Source organism: Halichoerus grypus, chromosome 9 (assembly GCF_964656455.1).
Source record: "Halichoerus grypus chromosome 9, mHalGry1.hap1.1, whole genome shotgun sequence".
Classification (NCBI taxonomy): Eukaryota; Metazoa; Chordata; class Mammalia; order Carnivora; family Phocidae; genus Halichoerus; species Halichoerus grypus.
Genome location: NC_135720.1, coordinates 2,649,137 through 2,667,835, shown reverse-complemented (window position 1 = coordinate 2,667,835; position 18,699 = coordinate 2,649,137). Strand labels below are relative to the sequence as shown.

Genomic DNA, 18,699 nt, shown 5'->3' with positions numbered 1-18,699 from the left:
GGGACTATTTGGGATATCTCTGTGCTTTCTGCTCAATTTTCTGTGATCCTAAAACTGCTCTAAAAATAAAAGGGAAAACAATCTGGTGGGACTTCAGTTGGCATTGCATTGACTAGCAAAATCAGTTTGGAAAATGAACACCTTAATAATATTGAGTCTTCTGGTCCATGAATATGGTATGTCTCTTTATTAATTTACATCTTCTTTAATCTTTCAGCAGTTTTTTTTTCCCCAGCAGTATTTTATAGTTTTCAGGATATAAACTTTGCATAGATTTTGTTAGATTTATCCCTATGTGTTACAGTCTTTGCAGGCTATTGCATATAACTTAATTTCAATTTCCAATTCTTATTGGTAATATCTAGAAGTACAGAGAGCAGGGAGGGATTCCTGACCCCTTCACAGCAGCTAGCCTTTAGCTGCCCCACAGACAGGATCCCTCCATGGTACTGAGCATTGGAGGGAGCATGAGGCTCCTCCCATGGTCTTAGGCCTTTGCATCCTATGAGAGAAGTGCTAGGAGCTGGGTTGGGTCTCCCTCCAGTCATGCCCTGGCCCCGATCTTTCTCACATACCTCCAGGGAAGGCCCATGGAGAGGAGATGCAAGGGAGTGTGGGCTCCCGTATGCCTGGGGCCCCCAGATTCTAAACTAGTGCAGAAGCCCACACTCAGCTGTTTTGTTTTTACCCACTTCCATGACTGTTTCTTCCACCTGTTCTCTGCCACAGGTGAAATAGATCATGTCCCAGCCCTCCTCGAAGGCGCTTGTCATCCTTTAGGATAAAGCTCCCTGGTTGCCTTGCTCTCTGATGGGTTCAGGGAGAGGTATGACTTTGTAGCTCACCTGGCTTTTTCTCATTCTCGAGAACATTTTCTTTATGACTTTCTGCATCCTAAGCAGAACCAGAGCACCAAAGTCTTTTGTTGATGCTGTTTGTTTGCTTGCTTTGAACCAATAATGTATCCGAGCATCCTTCCCTTCAGAAGTAAAGTTTTCACATGAGAAAAAACAATCAAGAAGCAGAATTTGCCCTAATTTACAATTAACTTAAGACCTCTTTTTAATTCCTGCTTTCAAGGCACACAAAAATTATGTTGACTCTATTCATGATCAAGTACTCATTGACCAAGGCTCTAGGTCACAAACCCCAAATCCCTGTCTGGTAAACAAGGTATGTCTGAGTCACAAACGGAGTACTTTGGTATTTAAAAGCTTCGTACGAAGAGGTCAGCAGCTAATACTCTTTGTTAAAATTAATAGCTAGACATCAATGCCCTGTCCAACAGAGGTACAATTTAGCTGCAGCTGATTTTTTTCATGGAAGTAAAATAACATGGACAGAACGGTAGGTAGCCCTTAACTTATAAAGTGAGATGCTTTTGACCTTCCTAATCTAATGGTTTAGGGGAAGGCAGAATGAAAGCCTCCACCTGTCGGTCATAATGGGCACTGTTCTTATGTAGGAAAATGTTAAGTTTGAGGGAGAAAAAAATGAAATATTTAGCAGTGAAATGTATGGTTCATATACTTTACCTAAAAATACTTGAGCAAAAAATACTAACAAAAAGTAATCTACAAAAATATGACTTATTCCACATTCAAAATCCTCCAGTTGCCCCAAGAAACATGTTTTACAGTTGGTTTCTTCAGATCAGGACTCAGCCTGGAAATATACATTACATTTTATTCTGTCTCTTTTGTCCCTATAATATGCAATTGTCCTTCCTGGTCTTTTGCTTCAGACTTGTGAAGAGAACTGACCAGCTGTCCCACAGACAAGCCCACTGTGAATAACGGCACCCAGAGAGCTCCATACGGGGAGCCCTGAAGCCTGTGAATGGGTTACCTTCCGTGTTTAGGTTAAGGATCTTGAGATGGGGAGACTATCCTGAATCATACAGATGGGTTTGATTCTGGGGGGAGGCAGGAGGGTCAGAGTCAGCAGATGGGAGGGTGGAAGCAGAGGGCAGGGTGAGCCAAGGAACTCAGACACCTCCAGAGGCTGGAAAAAGCAAGAAAGCTGATTCTGGAATGGAACGCAGCCCTGCCAACACCTAGACTCTAGCACTTCTGACCTCCAGATCTCTAGGCCTTTGTGGCTTGGAACCCTCACCTGTGTGGTCATTTCATACCGGGCAATCAGAAGCGAACACAACCACTGCTTGGGCTCCCTGTGAGCTGAATCACAGTGCTCTCTGCCTTGTTGCTTTCTTCGTGTTTTCCCTACGAACTTGGCCGCTTTGTTTAAAGTAACTTTCTGCCTTGTCCTTAGGAATGTATCATGGTGTGCCTTGTACTGTAATTATCAGTTCTTCTATCCAACAGAAACCCTGAAGCCAGGGGACATGAGTCATTCATCACTACATCTTCCAAACTGCCCTTTGCAGGAGAGCTGCTGAAGAAATATTTCCTAGATAAGTGAATAAATATTTGCTATTCGTAGAGCAACCTTTAAGGAAGGTAAAAGGGAGGGAATGAACAGGAATGGGGGAATGTGCCATACCTGAGAGTTTAGTTACTTCATATTATTTTCTAAATGTAAAACTAAATGGACTTGCTTCTCGCCTTATAATAGAGACGTTTGAGCAGTTCAGTTTACCAACTTAAAAACGATTGCCAGTCACCAGGGTCCTCATCAGAGGGAGGCAGAAGGACCACAGTCAGAGGGAGATGTGAGGGCCGAAGCAGACGTCAGAGCAGAGACGCGATGCCGTGCTGTCAGCTCTGAAGGTGGACAGGGCCGGCAGCCCAGGGTGTGGACTGAGATAAGAAAGCGGGCTCTGCCCTGGAGTTCCCACAAGGAACGCAGCCCCACCAATGCCCGAGCTGAGCCCAGTGACCACGGGTGTCTGCTCTCCCGAGCCGTAAGATCATAAACTCATGCTGCTTAAAAATAGTAATAACTAAAATAGAAAATGACAAATATCTACCCTCCCAATAGATCATGAGTTGAATTATTGAATAAATTAGTATTCTCCATACATAGAGCAAAATACTTGTGATGGAGCAATGACTACAGATATTAGCAACAAGACAAATCCATGACCTAACGCCAGTTGCTTGGAAAAAAAGTGGATTTGGAAGTCAATGACATTGTTCTCAGAGACTGCCCAGTCTACCGCACTGCTTCTAGAAAAGCCTTTTCTAAGTGTATCTTGCCCTTGTTCTGAGGGTTCCCTGCTTTGGGGACTCAAGGTGTGGCCTGAAGACCAGAAGCACCACACCCCTGGGGAAAAGGCTGATTAGAAATGTACTCTCAGGCCCCCCGAGACCTGCTAGGCCAGCTCTGCAGCTTTATCAGACTTTCCAGGTGACGGTCAGACTTGCGAGGGAGCGCGCCCCGTCAGGGAGCAGGCCCGCCTCCGCCCCCTCTGCCTCCCTCCGGACCTGAGCACAGCTGGGGCGGCCAGACCCAGGGAACAGAAGGCTGCGCAGTGCAGGTAGGCCAGGGCCGGGCGAAGGCGGGGTTCTGGGTTGACTTCTACATGCGCCTTGACAACCCCACAGCAATACTCCGGGTCCCCGGGGTCCGTCAGCCGCGCTCGTGAGACCTACTGCCAACCGTCCTCCAGTTTCCCATAGTGAGCGTGCTGGCTTTTCGTAAATAGAGCAGAGCCGCTTCACTGGTCACGAAGGACGGAGCGCACGGCCTCCCCATACTTGAAAAGAAAGCTGCGTATTCCCACCCCTCCCTGTGTTGTTAAAGGTGTCTGCAAGCCCGGGCCCCTGCCGCGGCCTTCTGGGCATGGAGGCCACCCGCTCTCTGGGAGGCAGCGGCCGCGGGGCCCGTCAGGTGTCGGGAAGGGGCAGAAGACGCGGTTTCCTAGGCCTGCAGGAAGGCAAGATGAAAGCCCAAGAAAGGGGCCTAACTGCAGAGCAAGAAAACGTAAAAATTAAAAAGCTCTGAGCCCGTGGCTCTTTCGACACGCGTTGTCCCCACCACGCTGGCCACCCCTGGCCCCCCCCAGAGGCACACCGCAGTGAAGTCAGGAGAGGGCCCGGGGTGGGGGCCTCGTGGCTGAGAACAGGGGAGGGTTTCTGCAGCATGTGTCACGATTTGTGTTTTATTCCCTCCTCCTGCTGCCATGTAAGCATCATCCCCCATGACCACGCTCCAAGAGGGACAGGGACTGACCGAGGGGGAGAGTTGTGCCGGCAGAGGTCGGGTGTCTGAGGCAAAATCACCCCAAAACGTGCTCTCATCCCAAACTAGGCACCCCCACCACCGGGAGCTTGGGGTTGCCCAAAGTCAGAGGGAGCCCCACACGCTGCTTGGCTGGTGTGGAAGAAGAAATTGCTACAAACCTAGTCAGCGTACACGCGTGGGTTTTAGTTCAGGCCCTAAAAAGCAGGGTCTGCGCCAAAGACTTTGAGCCCCAGACCCATGAAACCAAGAAAACTGAGTTTCTCAAACATTGTATTTGTTATGGGTTGAACTCTGCCCTCAGAAGTCCTAAACCCCAGGACCTCAGCACATGACCTTATCTGAAAAGAGGGTCACTGCAGACATAATTAGCTAAGAAGTCAGTCATCAACTGGGTGGGCTCTAATCCAATGTGATGGACTCCTTGTGTAAAGACACAGGGAGAACATCCCGTGAGGACGGAGGCAGGGACCCGGCCACGTGTGCGCAAGCCCAGGAACAGGGAGACGGCCGGCAACACCGGGCTCGGGAGGCACCTGCCCCGGGCTCTCCCTCCCAGCCTGGAAGGAAGCAACGGCTGGCTGCTCGAGGTCAGCCGTCCAGCCTCCAGAACTGTGGGCATGAATGTCTGCTGCCTGAGCCCGTCCGTGGAGCTGCCACAGCAGTCTGGGAAGGAGCCCCGGCTGCCTGGATGCCTGGATGCCGTACCCGGGCAGCCGACAAACACCTGCTAGCCGTGCACTGCACCCCGCCGCTCGCCTGCACCAGCCTCCCGGAGTCTACTCTTCTCGCATGAGCTCCAAGGGAGGGTCCTGCTTAGAAGTCCCTGCAGCTTCCCAGAAAATCCAGAGTAACACCCAGAGACCTGAGCCGGGTCCCCAAGGCCCTGCACCTCGCCTTCTCCACGCTGGGCTCTGCGCTCCCCCGGCCGCCACACCCACCCCGCGCCTGGAACTGTCTTCCCCACGTTCCTTAGCTGGTGTGTCCCCTCATTCAAGTCCCAACACAAACCCCACCAGCCCAGAGGGGCTTCTCCACCCACCACTCTGCTGACATGGCCCCCCTCACTCTCCATCCCCACTGCTCTCCCTACACCACTTGGAATGGAATGGTCTCCTTTAGTTGCTTATTTGAAAGAACACTAAAATGGAAGGTCCATGCGGCAGAGACTTTAGTCTGTCTCTGTTATCTGAGTCACTGAGTCCCCGGAGCCTGGCACAGTGCCAGGCACACAGCGCTCACTCAGACATTTGCCGGGAGAATTAAGGAGGAGGGAGGGTGGGAGGAGGTGGGGGGGAGGGGAGGGCTGGCTCCCACCAGGCATGTGCCCAGGGCCTGTGGTCCCCCACATAGCCAGAGACCCTCGTCATTTCGAGAAGAATCTAGAAATCACCCTCTGGTATTTATCCTATTACTCTGGAAACAGGCGTTTATGTGTCTGAATCCTCAAAAATTATGACTTCCTGAAGAACAGGAGGTCTTACTCATGTTTCTGTCAAGCCTAAAATAGACAGTAGATGCTCCCCAAACTAGGTCTTCAAAGAGACTTCGAGTTCTTTGCATATAAGTTGCGCCCACCGTTTGCTCCCTTCGTTCTGGGGAGGATGGGAACTGGGGTAGGGCCGAGGGACCCGAGCCCCCCACCGGCACCCAGGGAAGCCGGGCCAGGACAGAGACGGAGGGCAGAGACGCTGCCGATGCCCAGCTGGCTGCTTACTCAACACGCATTTGGCACTGAGGGGTGTTTTGGTACTACATCTTGGAGAAAAATATGTCTTAACGATTCCCTAGAGAGGTTTATGACTCACATAAATTGCAAAGTCTGTGTCTCCACACTCAGCTCACAGCTGCACCTGTTACACGAGTACAGTTCTGCTGTTTTACTCTTTATTCCCTCAAAATATCTGAACGGTCATACACTACACAATTCTCCACCTGATACTTTGAATTTTACCCCCACACATAGAGCATCACTATGGAGGATACAAGTATCCTCTCTTACCATAAATATTCAAATTATCCATCTGAGGTTAACAGAAGATAAGGAACTTTTGTAATTCTTGGATGTTTTGGTACACATAGAAACCAATTCTGTATTTTCCCACTTTGAAGAGAACGGGAGAGAGAATTCTGAAAAGAGGAAAGGAGAGAGAATCCCAGTGTGACAATGTAGAGACCCTGAGTTCCCCCACAGCCCCAGGAAGCATGGATATGGCTGCAGGGACGCTGCCCGAGGCCTCCCGTGTGTGGGCCGGGGAGGCACCTGTCACCTTGCTTTAAGCCCAGAGGAGAAGACAAGCCACAGCGTCTGACCTGGGCCCTGATCCCAGTAGCCAAAAAGCCATCAGCCACCATCAGCTACACCGGGGAATCAGTGATTCTAGGATTAGAAAGCACAGCAGCGTGAATAGCTTTGGCTTGAAATTCCCTTACTTGTTGGCTCTGCATTATACTGAGTGAATCACAGCATTTTTGGTGCCTCAATTTCACCACCTGAGAAACCGAGGGAAAGTAAGGGACCTCCCTCCCACCTCTCCGCGGCTTAGCAAGGATGGAAGGTGATAGAAATCAGATTCGCGTTAAGAGGCGGCGTTCTTATTCCAGCGAGTCACTGGGCTTCCTCTCTGGTGGGACTGGTGCGCCGTCCTTCCCTGGAGGCTCAAACACAGGAGGCCCTACAGGACACCCCACACTTGATCTTAGGGCTTTTTCCAAGCCCTGCTCTGGGCTGAAGTGCAGCTTTAACGAGGTGTTTGCTTTGTGATTTAGCAGCTACCCGGCCACGGGTATTGCTGGCTGTGATGGATGGGTCAGCACCCTCGGCCCCCGACAAGCAGCACATTCTTTATGTGACCGGCCACCACCTCCGCTGCTGGCCTGTCCCCCGCGGCCCCCTGCTCGTTCACACTGGCTCCAGTCCGGACACACACCGTGCGGGTAATCTGCTCTGCTCGCCCAAACACGGGCCCGCGTTGCCCCCGGGCGGGGTGCTGTAAGACAGCGGGACAGGGTCCCCGGGGGCGCGCAGGGCCAGCACTGTCGAGGCAGTCCTCGTATCGTCAGAGGGAAGGCCCCCCAGAAACGGGCCGGCTGCTGGCTTTGTCATGGAAGCAGAAAGACGAGCGTCTCGGCCGCGGAAGCAGCCGAGGCCATCCTGTGACCAGCGGTGACGGGCGCGAAGGCCCGGTGGTGACGGACGACCGGCCGCGGGGCTGGGCGCGTGCGAAGAGCCGGACGTCTGGCCTCGCGTGGATGCTCGCAGAGCGCTCCCGCCGACCCAGGGGCGTGCTGCAGCGGCTTCCCCGACGACACGGCCCATCCTCCTCCACTCCTGCCCCGGGAGGCGCGAGTGCGTGGTGCTGCCCAGCCCGCCGTGACCACACAGACGGGCTCTCACCGCCTCAGCCCACGGCCCTCCCTCCACACATTCTGGTTACCGCGCCTTCTCCAGAGTCTCCCTGAGGACTGAACGCAAGCCTGTGTTCTGCTGGACAGAAAAACGGAAGGCAGAAGGAACATAAACAGGCTGACAGGGCGGAGGTGACGCGGCTGATGCCAGCTTCAGGAGACGTGACGAGCACCCGACAGGCAGGCAGAGAATGAGCAGGGCTCGGAAGACCAACCATCTCTGTTCCAAACTGCTAACTCTCGCTTTAAACTGTAATTGCTTTGCTCTTAATTGCTTTATTAGTTCTGAGGCTTCATTATTCTTCTTGTCTCATTTCTATTCAAACCAGTTTGGATTGTTTCTTCTTTTTTTAAAGGAACAGGGGAACCCTGTCTAGATCCCCCGGGCGAGACAGGTAAGAGAAGATACGCTGGAACCTACAGGTGATCAGGGTGGCTCAGCCCCGACCCGGGTGACATCCCACTCTGACCATGACTTTAGCCCAGAGGGTTCTGATAACACTTTTGGGTTGTTCTCTCCTTCAAGCATGAAGGGTCCTCCATGCTCCCCCAAATCTCTTCCCTGGCCTTGCTCGAGCCTCCCTCCCCCAAGCTGAGAAATCAAGGGGTCCAAGCTGTAGCTGCTTGGGAGTCAGGCTGCTGGTCATTAAAGGAGGTCACGCTGACAGAACATCCTGCCCCAAATAACCGCCATTGTTCCACCTGACCCCTGAGGAGAGGCCAGGGGCCTGGCAGTGGGGACTGCATCTTCAAGCATCCTCAGACGGGCCGCAGTTGTCTTCTCTGCCCTGGTACCCCCCTCTGCCCCCCACAGAGCTCTCCACCAAGAGGTAGCTGACCTCAGCAGATGCCACCCCCCCCCCCCACTCTGTTCTGCCTACAGATGCTAGAATCTCTGCTATCAAAACCCGGAGTAGAAGCTCAGGGGGGACAGGGAAACACCCCAGTCATCTTGAGGAAATAAAGTAAAATCATGCTAATGTGGAGAATAACTTATCTGGACCTTGTTTCTGAAGTCGACAAGAAAGTGGTCTTTAATAATAACCATAACCCTGATATCTAAGCACTTTAAAAATGCATACACCGAATTCCAGTATTTTTCACAGGTTGTTGTTCTGTGAAATTAGGAACTTGTCTAAAACACCTGTTGTCTGTGATCCAGAGACAGAAGGTTAAGGGTTGTGTGGGGATGCGAAGTCTGGGGCTGAGCGGTGCTTAGAGGCCTGGCTTCCGCATCCTGGAAGGGGACCTCTCCTTCCTGCCTCCCCACACCACACCACACACCACTGCCCCCAGGGACCAATGACAGGGCTCCCCAGACACCTAGGCTCAGTCACCCGTGGACAAATCCTGCAGTGTGAGCCCAAGCGAAGCATGCGATTCTGCAGTCAACCTTGTACTCTGGTAGGGTCCTAAATCCTCACCTCCCACCCAGCTTTGCAACACGTAACCTGCAAAAGGAGACAGGGAACAGGAGTGCAAATCTCACAAAGCAGGCGCCTCCCACACATTCACGGGTCAACTCTCTGCTCCCGGATTTCCCTTCCAGGACTGTGAGTCCCTCCCAATAACCCCTGAAAGACACAGCTGAAGAAACGTTTCCTGACGCGATCAGCTGAGGGTTTTTTCTTTTGCACGGGCACCCCGGGTAGGGGGGAGCCTTTCCCTCTGCAATGGTGAGGAGAGGCACGTGGCACTCACACCCACTTCCTGTCTCAATTGCAATCTTTATTCTAGACGTTCTTCCATGGACGGAGCCGTGACGTGAAATACAACTGGACGAGAACCACACATTGAGATATTTATACATAAGATGTCCCAAGTGTGTTCTATGCTTTAAAATGTATCCTTATGAAGATGCCACACACAGTCGCCGAATCAGAGTGACCACAAGGCCGCAGCGGCTCCTGAGTCCCCTCCCGCGTCCCCTCCCGCATGCCTCCAGGATGCACCCACTTTCCTTGTCATCTTCCCATGTTGGGCACCATGTTCTGCCCACCGGGCGTCAATAAATATTCTTGATTGAATGAATCAACTATTGTTGATTTGAATGATTTTTTTTTCCTAAATAGGGTTTTTCATCATCATACATGTCAGACTGGCCAACAGTGTGAAACTTTTCTGCTGACTTCCCTCCCGTGTCTGAGCCATAAATCCTTCAGTTACAGGAGACCCCGCAGTTCCACTCTGAAGGCCCAAGAGGACGCACAAGGAAGCGCTTGCTTCCCACCAACCCTCAGACAGTTGTGAAAACACCCATCTGCTGTGGCTGGACCTGCATGTTGCTTCCAGCATCGTCTATCAGAAACCTCAGGAAGCGCCCATTATGTCTCAGGGTCCCTGCAAACACCATGAACCCGTCACATAGCAGCATTGCGTCCTGCAAAATACTCCTAAAACTTGTTTGGAAATTATTCCTTCGTTTATTAAGAGTCAAAGTTAAATTGATATTCTACCATCGGGAAATAGTAATAATTTGCTGTGTCTCACCTCCCATTATCAAAAATAACTTTAAAGAGGTCGAATAATTTTACTGCAACAAATCAGCACCTGCATTTCCACCCAAAATGTTAAGGATAAGACACCCTGAGACTAGGAGATCTTAGGAAATAAATATTGTGAGTGAATTAAAAGATTCTCTCTTAGTCTGTTAGGGGCGCCTGGGTGGCTCAGTCTGTTAAGCGTCTGCCTTTGGCTCAGGTCATGATCTCCGGGTCCTGGGATGGAGCCTGTGTTTAGTGGGGAGTCGGCTTCTCCCTCTGCCCCTCCCCCTGTCCGTGCTCATGCACTCCCTCTCTCTCTCAAATAAATAATCTGTTTTTAAAAAAAGATTCTTGAAGTGGGGGAAATTGGAGGGGGAGACGAACCATGAGAGACGATGGACTCTGAAAAACAAACTGAGGGTTCTAGAGGGGAGGGGGGTGGGGGAATGGGTTACCCTGGTGATGGGTATTAAAGAGGGCACGTTCTGGGTGCCTGGGTGGCTCAGTTGGTTGAGCAACTGCCTTCAGCTCAGGTCATGATCCTGGAGTCCCAGGATCGAGTCCCGCATCAGGCTCCCTGCTCAGCAGGGAGTCTGCTTCTCCCTCTGACCCTCCCCCCTCTCATGTGCTCTCTCTCTCCTCTCATCCTCTCTCTCAAATAAATAAATAAAATCTTAAAAAAAAAAAAAAAAAAAGAGGGCACGTTCTGCATGGAGCACTGGGAGTTATACGCAAACAATGAATCATGGAACACTACATCAAAAACTAATGATGTAATGTATGGTGATTAACATAATAAAAAATAATAAAATTAAAATTTAAAAAGATTCTGTTAATTGCATAAGCACTTTTTTTTTTTTTAAGATTTTATTTATTTATTTGACAGAGAGAGACACAGCGAGAGAGGGAACACAAGCAGGGGGAGTGGGAGAGGAAGCCAAGCATGGAGCCCGATATGGGGCTCGATCCCAGAACCCCGGGATCATGACCTGAGCCGAAGGCAGATGCTTAACGACTGAGCCACCCAGGTGCCCCTGCATAAGCACTTCTGAGCACACCCTGTCGCACAGGCGTGGCGCTCGGGATGGCCCTACCAGGGGAAGGCTCGGCACCAGCCGTGTGAGCTCCGCGCCGCAGAGCTTCCTGAACCGGGCTGCTAATGTACCAGGCAATCTGCCTGCAAGGAACGCACCGCGGGTTTTTGGTGATCAAAATTCCCACAAATGCCTAGCAAAGTGTAAATAAAGGTGGCAGTCAGGCGTGGCTTGGTTTCTCTGAGACCCTGGGCATTGGACCTTGTTAGTCTGCAAGGAGGGCCTCCTTCCTTATCCACTGGCCCTCCCGGGGACCTGTCCAGTTGTCCTGTCCTCTCAGGGAAGTAAGTCTCCGGCTCATAAGGCCATTTGGCCTTTCACCTCCGTGAAATTGGCAAAAACAGGGCTACACCTACTCTCCCACGGAAGGAAAGCACTCCCCAGGCCAAACCTTTTGTTCAAGAACGCTGGAAGCTCCTTGCAAAGCCAGGAGCCGAGCCGGGCTGCTTGCAGAGCAGAGCTGGAAGGCCGCCAGCTAAAGATGAGGCCGCTCTGTGCCCTTTCTCTTTGTTTAACCAACATATCATGTCATGTGATCATAAGATCCGGTGGCACTGGGCTGAAAATGCAGATTGGCGGGCATGCATTTTGACAGACAGTTTTTAGCACCCGAACAGACCATTTTGTAAAGCCAGCAATGTTCACTGATCCACCCCTCCCAGCTACCAGACCTTCCCAGCTGTTTTATAAAAAGCAACAGAATTGCACATCTTACAACTTTCATGCTTCCAAGTGGTGCATCACTGAGCAACTCAGGAAATGAAAGCTGCTTAATTGCCTTGTCAACCTTCCCCCGCGGAGGGCACTTCTTCACAAGCGGTCAATGTGCGGCTGCTCCAACAGAATCCCTTTCCTTTGGCTGTGATTCCCCTTTGGGTTGTAGCGCTTTCCTGTCCCAGGCCCCTCAGAGCGTGCTTGCTGGCACCACAACGTCCCCCAAGACCTCGGGGGTGGTCTGGAGCTTTCCGCTCCCTTGAGGGCGAACCCCGTTTCCTGCCGCCCGGGTCAGGCATGTGCCCCACACAGCGTGGAACCCAGGCTGACATCGCCAGCGACAGCTAATGCCCTTGGCTCTTTCCCACTCCACGCCCCTGCAGGGTGCCCGCTCCACATCCCCCGTCTCCCCTCCCAGCCTCCCCTCCTGACCTGCTCCCCACAGAGGGGCCCTTCCCTACTCTGCTCTCGGGGCTCCGAGAGCACAGCCTCACACGTGTTCAGAGGCCTTCCCGCAGGTGAAATTATGTATCACTTCGTGCCCCGGCTGGTTACTCCACACGCCTGTCTTTATTGGTGATAATACGCCATCTCCCTCGGAAAAGCCCATGCCCAAAAACTATGCCTTTTACCTTGGTTTGTGATTTTTCCTCCTGTTTCATGTATCCCTTTTGAGGGAAATGTATTGACTGTCATATACACAGCAAACACGTGTGCATGTATGTATCTGTGCAGGTGTATGTTTACACACACATATTTCACTAAAATAACCGCTCACGGGCTGTTAATTTCAAACTGCCGTTCCTCCCTCCACCCCACCTTCCTCCCCAAAGAATCAGGCTATAATAAAACACGTATAATTACTTCTTCCACGGTATCTTCGATGGTGGGCTCCGAGTCCAGGTTAAGATCCTCCTCGGCGGTCTGACAACAAAGATACACATTGAATGGCGTTAGCATGGCAACACTCTTGTAAAGAGCATCACACCGGTAATCAATACGAGGGCGAACGAGCTATTCCCTATTAGCGCAGCAGAACAGGACAACTAAGCCAAGGCCCCTTCCCACCTGTGTCTACTTGAAACCTCGTGCAGCTCCAGGCAGGAAATGGATCTTTCCTGCCTGGAAGGAACGCACCGCAGGCTTCCTCCTGCCAGGAAATGTATTCAACGTAACAGGCGGTGAATAAAGCACAGAGTGTTTACATCCACAATTGTAAATTACTCCATCAGCCAAGCGTGTATAACTCCGGCCACACGTGAAAGAAGCAGGTGATTTACTGATTTACGTAACTCCCTGACCAGCAAGGCAGGGGCTATGGATTCGAGTGGGGGTTCAACGACTAACAGACAGAAACAGAGAAGTGACAAATGGAAGGCATTTGCGACCATTCTTGTTTGGACGGAATCTCTCAGCTGACACTCAGAGAATGACTAAACTCGGACAGAGTCAAGTTCCTGGCCCATAAACACATAAAGCAGAGTGTTTCTGTAGGATAAGGCTTCACCAGGAGGGTCTGGGTCTGAGTCTTGCTTACTGCATCATGACTTAAAGCAAACTGCTTAACCTGGGCCTCAGTTTCCCTATATACCTCTGGAACGTTAACAGCATCTACCTACGGAGGGATGTGGAGAGAGCTCGGGGAGCAGAGCCAGCCGGCTCGCAGCACGGGCACCATTGCCCGCCACCACCCCAAGCCGGCTGGGTCCCTCACTTCCAGGCGGTCTGCTCACCTAGCGGCTCTAAGATAACCAGCAACGGACAAGCTAGACCGTGAGATGTCGGGGAGTCCTATTTGATCTGCATTGTTTAAAGACAGGGGCTTTTCCTTTCTTTAATGCATGATGACATCCCAGAAAGGAAGGTCATGCTTATTCCTTTAAAAGAACATGAAAAGGGGATAAATGGGTCAGCAAGCCCCTGTGGGCAGCCTTCCGCCACCACCTTACTCATCCTGTCTCCCATTTTCTCACCTTCCCGCCCCACCCCAGGCATGCCCTTGGCCGCGATAAAGCCTGCTGAAAGCCACTAAAACATCATATGTATGCTGCTTTTTAAGGCCAGATTCTTCAGCGATTTTATGGAGGGCCCAGTTTTTAATTAGCATACGTTTCCTTGAAAATACATCTAACTGGTCAAATATACCACCCGAAATATTTCAAAACAATTCATAAAACCGCAAATACTCTCCCTCGATAATCAAATGAATTTCCCCCATCTACGTGCTGAGGCAAAGCTGGTTTATGTAAAGATAATGGTGTGTCCAGTACAGTGAGCCTCAAACCCAACCCAGGCCAGTTCAAGAAAACAAGGCAAGGGGAGGGCGACTCCTAAGTTAGAGAAGAACTGGAATCCCAGAGTGTTGGTCCCTAGCACTGGGAAACCAGCCATTAGTCCTGTTAAATTTGTGCAAAAGCAAATCATAGAATCACGTGCGCCGTATAGCAGATTCTCTTATAGGAAGAGCATGTGAAACTTCTCACGCAAGGATTTTGTGGTATTTTGTGTGGAGTGCAGAGGCCAAACGTGCTCCATGTGTTTTGCCCAATGTCTTGACATGTGAGATATTTTAGTAACATACAACATAAAACACGCGCAAACGTGGAAAGCAAAATGAGCCTCTCAGTTCCAGAGCAGACAGATCTCCCATCTGTGTGGATTCAGAGGACGCCCCCGGACCCGAAGGACTTCGGGACCAAGGCTTCACATTTAACCTTTCCAGAAAAAGCTCTGATTTTCTGGGTTCCAAAGCAATGGGACTGGATGCTCTGTCTCCATAAAGCATACTGCAAAGGGTATGCAATCCTCAAACATCTACCCAGGAAGCTTGAAGAAAATTTCTTTGGCTTTGAGACCATCTACTTTATCCAATTTTCGTGATTTGTTGTGGCATGTACATCAACCTCAAAAACTTTTAAAATTTGCCCTCTAAATGGGGTGGCAAGGCAGTGCGGTCTGTGACATATTTGAACAACATGAATATATTCACTGCTGGCCCATTTTCAGTCGATCTCAAATATTTCCGACGCCAGCAGCTCCTTAGAGCTTCGGTCAGCAGCAGTGATGTGAAGTCTGGAGCCCCTTGAGAAATTATGCAAAGCCCCTTCGCTTCCCCACTTCTGTCCTCCTTTCTCTGCCCGAAGCCAAATCCTCCCCCTCTTTGTGGGGCCCAGCTGTGCGGGGGCTGGGAGCTGGGTCTCCACCACAGACACAGTTTGGATTACTAAGAGGGCTTCAGAAAGCACCAGGAAGTCAGAGAACTCCTGGCTAATCGTTCTTAATTCAATTCATTCATTCACTTTCTTTAAAAACTCAAATCTCTCTCAAAAGAAAAAAAAAAAAAAAAAGAGCCCTGAATTAGCAACCCTTGTGAGAGGCTCTTTCTAAGGCACTGTCTTGGACGCCAGGAACGACATCCTGGGCAAACAGAATAGTCAATGACATAAAGAGCGGGGGTGTCACCTCTCTAGACTTGGGTGCTAGTCATCGGCAGCAATGGTACATTCTTCCATCAAAAAATAGGCTTCGTATCTATGCGGTGCTCTACCCCCTCTGTCGAACATCAGTGTATAGTACAAGCATTAAGTTAGTCTGGCTCCCCAAAAAAGCACTTTAAAACACTAAGTAAATTCTCTTCTAAAACAGAATCTCCCATTCAGTTTAAAATTGTTACGTGAATGTCTCAACATAGAGATTGTACATATAAACATAAGTAACACTTAAAAGAAGAATTGAATTTACAGACATGATGCTGGGATAGGAGATAAGACAAAAATTAAAGCTTGGACTTAGTAAACATTTAGCAAGTTATTAGAATTTGCCATTTGGGAAAGCAATCTGAGTTGCTAGAGACACAGCACGGGTACGTCTAAGAATCCAGTAGATGGTCTAATAATGGACGAGGGACTGACCCTTCACGGACAAATGTGTGTTGATCATCTATAATTCAAATTAAGGAGATCTAATTCTATGGACCAGACTTCCAGAGAGTTCCAGGACCCTGGGGAAGCATGTAGTTAAAGAGTATTAGAGAGGACACCCACCAGCCAGCCCTGGGGAGGGGCCACCGACACTTACATTTCATTATCTTTTCTCCTTATTTGTAACAACTCCTCTTTACTGAAAGGCACACACACTATTAACCCTGCATTATCTTCATGCCTTCTGTTTCTTAAGAAGTCATCACTGTTTTGCCCCTGGTTTCATCCTCGACTGTAGCAAATGGAGCTCTTAAAATGTAAAGCCACTTGTTGAAGGACAATCAAACGGATGCAGATTAGTTTGGAAGCCCGTGAAGACTTCCAAGATATACACATTGCTCAGGAAGCATCCTGAAGTTTGGTTTAAGAGCAACAGTTTCTTCCTTCAACGCACTGGCTTTCATTCATTTAATTCACACCCCACCCAGCGCCCCGTGGGTGGGCACCTGTGTACATAATGTTTACATGCATGCACACACGCGCATGCATCCACAGGACACGACATACACAGCTCTGCACACATTAAATATTCAAGGTTCTGTCACATAAAAGTCCCCAGTAAATACGAATCCATTCTATGAGACATCCCGCGAGCCACAGTTAGGCTCCTGCAGAATGCATTCTTCTCTCCTTGGTACTCACCTCTATTTCCATGGGCTCCACCTCGATCTTTTTCCATAGCTCCAGCAACTGTGCAATCGGCATTTTTTAAAACTTTCCTTTCCGTCTGACCAAGTGCTGGGAGAGAAGAAGCAGGGGCACCGAGCAGTGCAGAGAGGGGGCAGGCAGCGCGGGGAGAGGGGCCCGGGGGTGGGCGGGGGGCCGGGGTCTGCAATATGGCTGCGGGCCGAGGGGGCTGCGCGCCGAGCTGCCGCTCCCGCCGCCGCGCTGGGCCGACGAGCAGAGCCCAGACCCCACGGGACCCGCACCCGCAGCCTCCGCGCCGCTTCCCGGCCTCGCCCCTCCCCCTTCCATTGCCACTCCCTCCTTCCCTCCCCCCACTATTTTACCTTAATTAGCTCTAAATGATGGGTGCAAGTTGGGTCTGAGGATGCTGCTGCCATAGAAACTGCATAGCAACCAAGGGCTGGGAAGAGGGGAAGCGAGGAGGGGGCCCTGCGGCAGACTCTGCCCTTCTCCCTCCCGGCGCGGCACACGCGCGCGCACACACACGCGCGCACACACACACCCCTTCCCTCGCCAACCACTCCCTAAGCCCCACGAGACCCCCGTTGGCCCGACACGAGGGGATGAGGCAGGAAGCCAGGTGCAGGGGAGCGGCTTTTCCTGCTCGGATGCTGAAGAAAATCCTGGTGTCGGAACTGCCGCGCACCGGGCAGCAGAAGCAGGGCCTCCCGCCTCCTCCCCGCCGCCCACCCCATCCCGGGCGCTGGGCCCCCCGCAGGAGAGCAGCAGGGCCGGGCCGCAGGACCGCGCGGCCGGGGGAGGGGGGGTGGGGGGGCGGCAGGTGCTGCGGCCCCCGAGGCCCGGAGGCCCCGCTCCCTGCGCGCCGGGCGGTCCCGTCCAGCCCCCTCGCCCGGGCGCACGATCCTGGCCCCGGCGGCCCAGCCACGAGGCGGCTGAGGCTTGGGGCGGGGCGGGGGGAACGAAAGCAAAGTGGGCTGGTTAAACCGCCAATTACAGCACCTGTCCAAGTCAGGACAAGAGTTGGTGGGGGGGATATTAATTCAAACAATGTAGGGTCAATCGTTTACCAAGTTCCAGGAATAATGTTGTGCGCATCTTGCACATTTTCTCATTTAACTTCCATCTAATGTGGATTTAACAATCCACTTTCATAGATGAGAAAATCCTGAGGCTCACAGAGAAGGAACGTGCCCGAAGGCACCCACCCATAGGGCAGGACCGGAAATGAAGGACCGGTGATCCCAATTTCTCTCGAGAGGGATCAGGACGTGTGCGTGTCTCAAGGAGACATTTCCATCCACCATTCCTTCTCATTTCTCTCCCAGAATAAAAGATTCATCTCCCAGGCTTCTACGTGCTAATCTGATGTTTGGTCCCCATTTGGGAAACAGTGTTAAAGTCGAATACCTCTATTCATTTCTACAGCAAATTCCTTTACCTTTGAGAAGAATATATAAGAAAATGGCTTACTGCTTCCAAAAATTATCAATCCCTTTGTCTTTTTCATCTTTATAAAGTCACTAAGAAATCCAGTTGCTTACAAAAAAAAAAATAAATAAACTAGCTCAAATCCCAGATACTTTATATTTCAGAGCAAATAGAGTCAGAGTTAACAGGAGAGGCTCCATTCCATTCTTAGTGTTGATTTAGGAGGCACTTTATCTACAAAATCAGGCCAGTAAGATCGTGAAAATTAATTCCATCCAAAATAAAAATAATAATGTTGTTTTCAAAGCATTCGCTGATAGAGCAGAGCGAAGGGTTTCAATGTGTTCACTCTAATAAGGTAGCTTGGGGCATAGGGTAAGAGGTCACAGATTAATAACATAAAATGAAACGATATTTACATAATAAAAATAGGGAAATCATTGACATAAAAATAGTGCTGGTGGGATGTCAAGATCGTTATACCTGAACGACTGAGAACATGGAGCCCCGAAAGGCAGTGGGGAGGGAAGTGAAATTGAATTCCTTATTGGGTGTTTATAAAACTTCCACGTTCTGGAATTTTCCACCAGCACTCTGAGGGAGGCAGACTGAAGGGAAACATCATCCTTTTGTTTGGGGAAGGCCTATGGAGAGGGACGTTGGTTGGGACCTCCTGTGATGACCGGCCAAGCCCCCTGCCTCCCACTGAGGAGGACAACCAGCCCAGGAGCCCAGCCTCCGGCTGATGTGCTCGGACCGTACCACGATCAGCTGTCATCAGACACAAAAGAGCTCTTA

At 50.8% G+C, this 18,699-nt stretch overlaps 1 protein-coding gene and 1 long non-coding RNA gene across 6 annotated transcripts in view; one reads left to right on the top strand and one right to left on the bottom strand.

The window, feature by feature from the left end:
• Window positions 1–16,999, bottom strand: part of RPS6KA2 (ribosomal protein S6 kinase A2) — a 344,404-nt gene extending 327,405 nt beyond the window's left edge. For 3 of the 5 annotated variants that reach the window (XM_078054474.1, XM_078054478.1, XM_078054476.1), the window contains exons 1-3: window positions 16,836–16,999; window positions 16,468–16,563; window positions 12,710–12,769 (exon numbers count right to left, since the gene is read on the bottom strand). In XM_078054474.1, coding sequence (XP_077910600.1) covers window positions 12,710–12,769; window positions 16,468–16,530 — 123 coding nt within the window. In that variant the 5' untranslated portion in view covers window positions 16,531–16,563; window positions 16,836–16,999. The remainder of the gene's footprint in view (window positions 1–12,709; window positions 12,770–16,467; window positions 16,564–16,835) is intronic. The other 2 variants (XM_078054475.1, XM_078054477.1) reach the window with 2 other exon arrangements.
• On the top strand, window positions 3,303–9,585 carry LOC118542430 (uncharacterized). The gene is made up of 3 exons (XR_004920584.2): window positions 3,303–3,442; window positions 7,911–7,949; window positions 9,292–9,585. It is a non-coding gene; the product is annotated as an uncharacterized LOC118542430 (long non-coding RNA).
• Window positions 17,000–18,699: the final 1,700 nt, after the last annotated feature.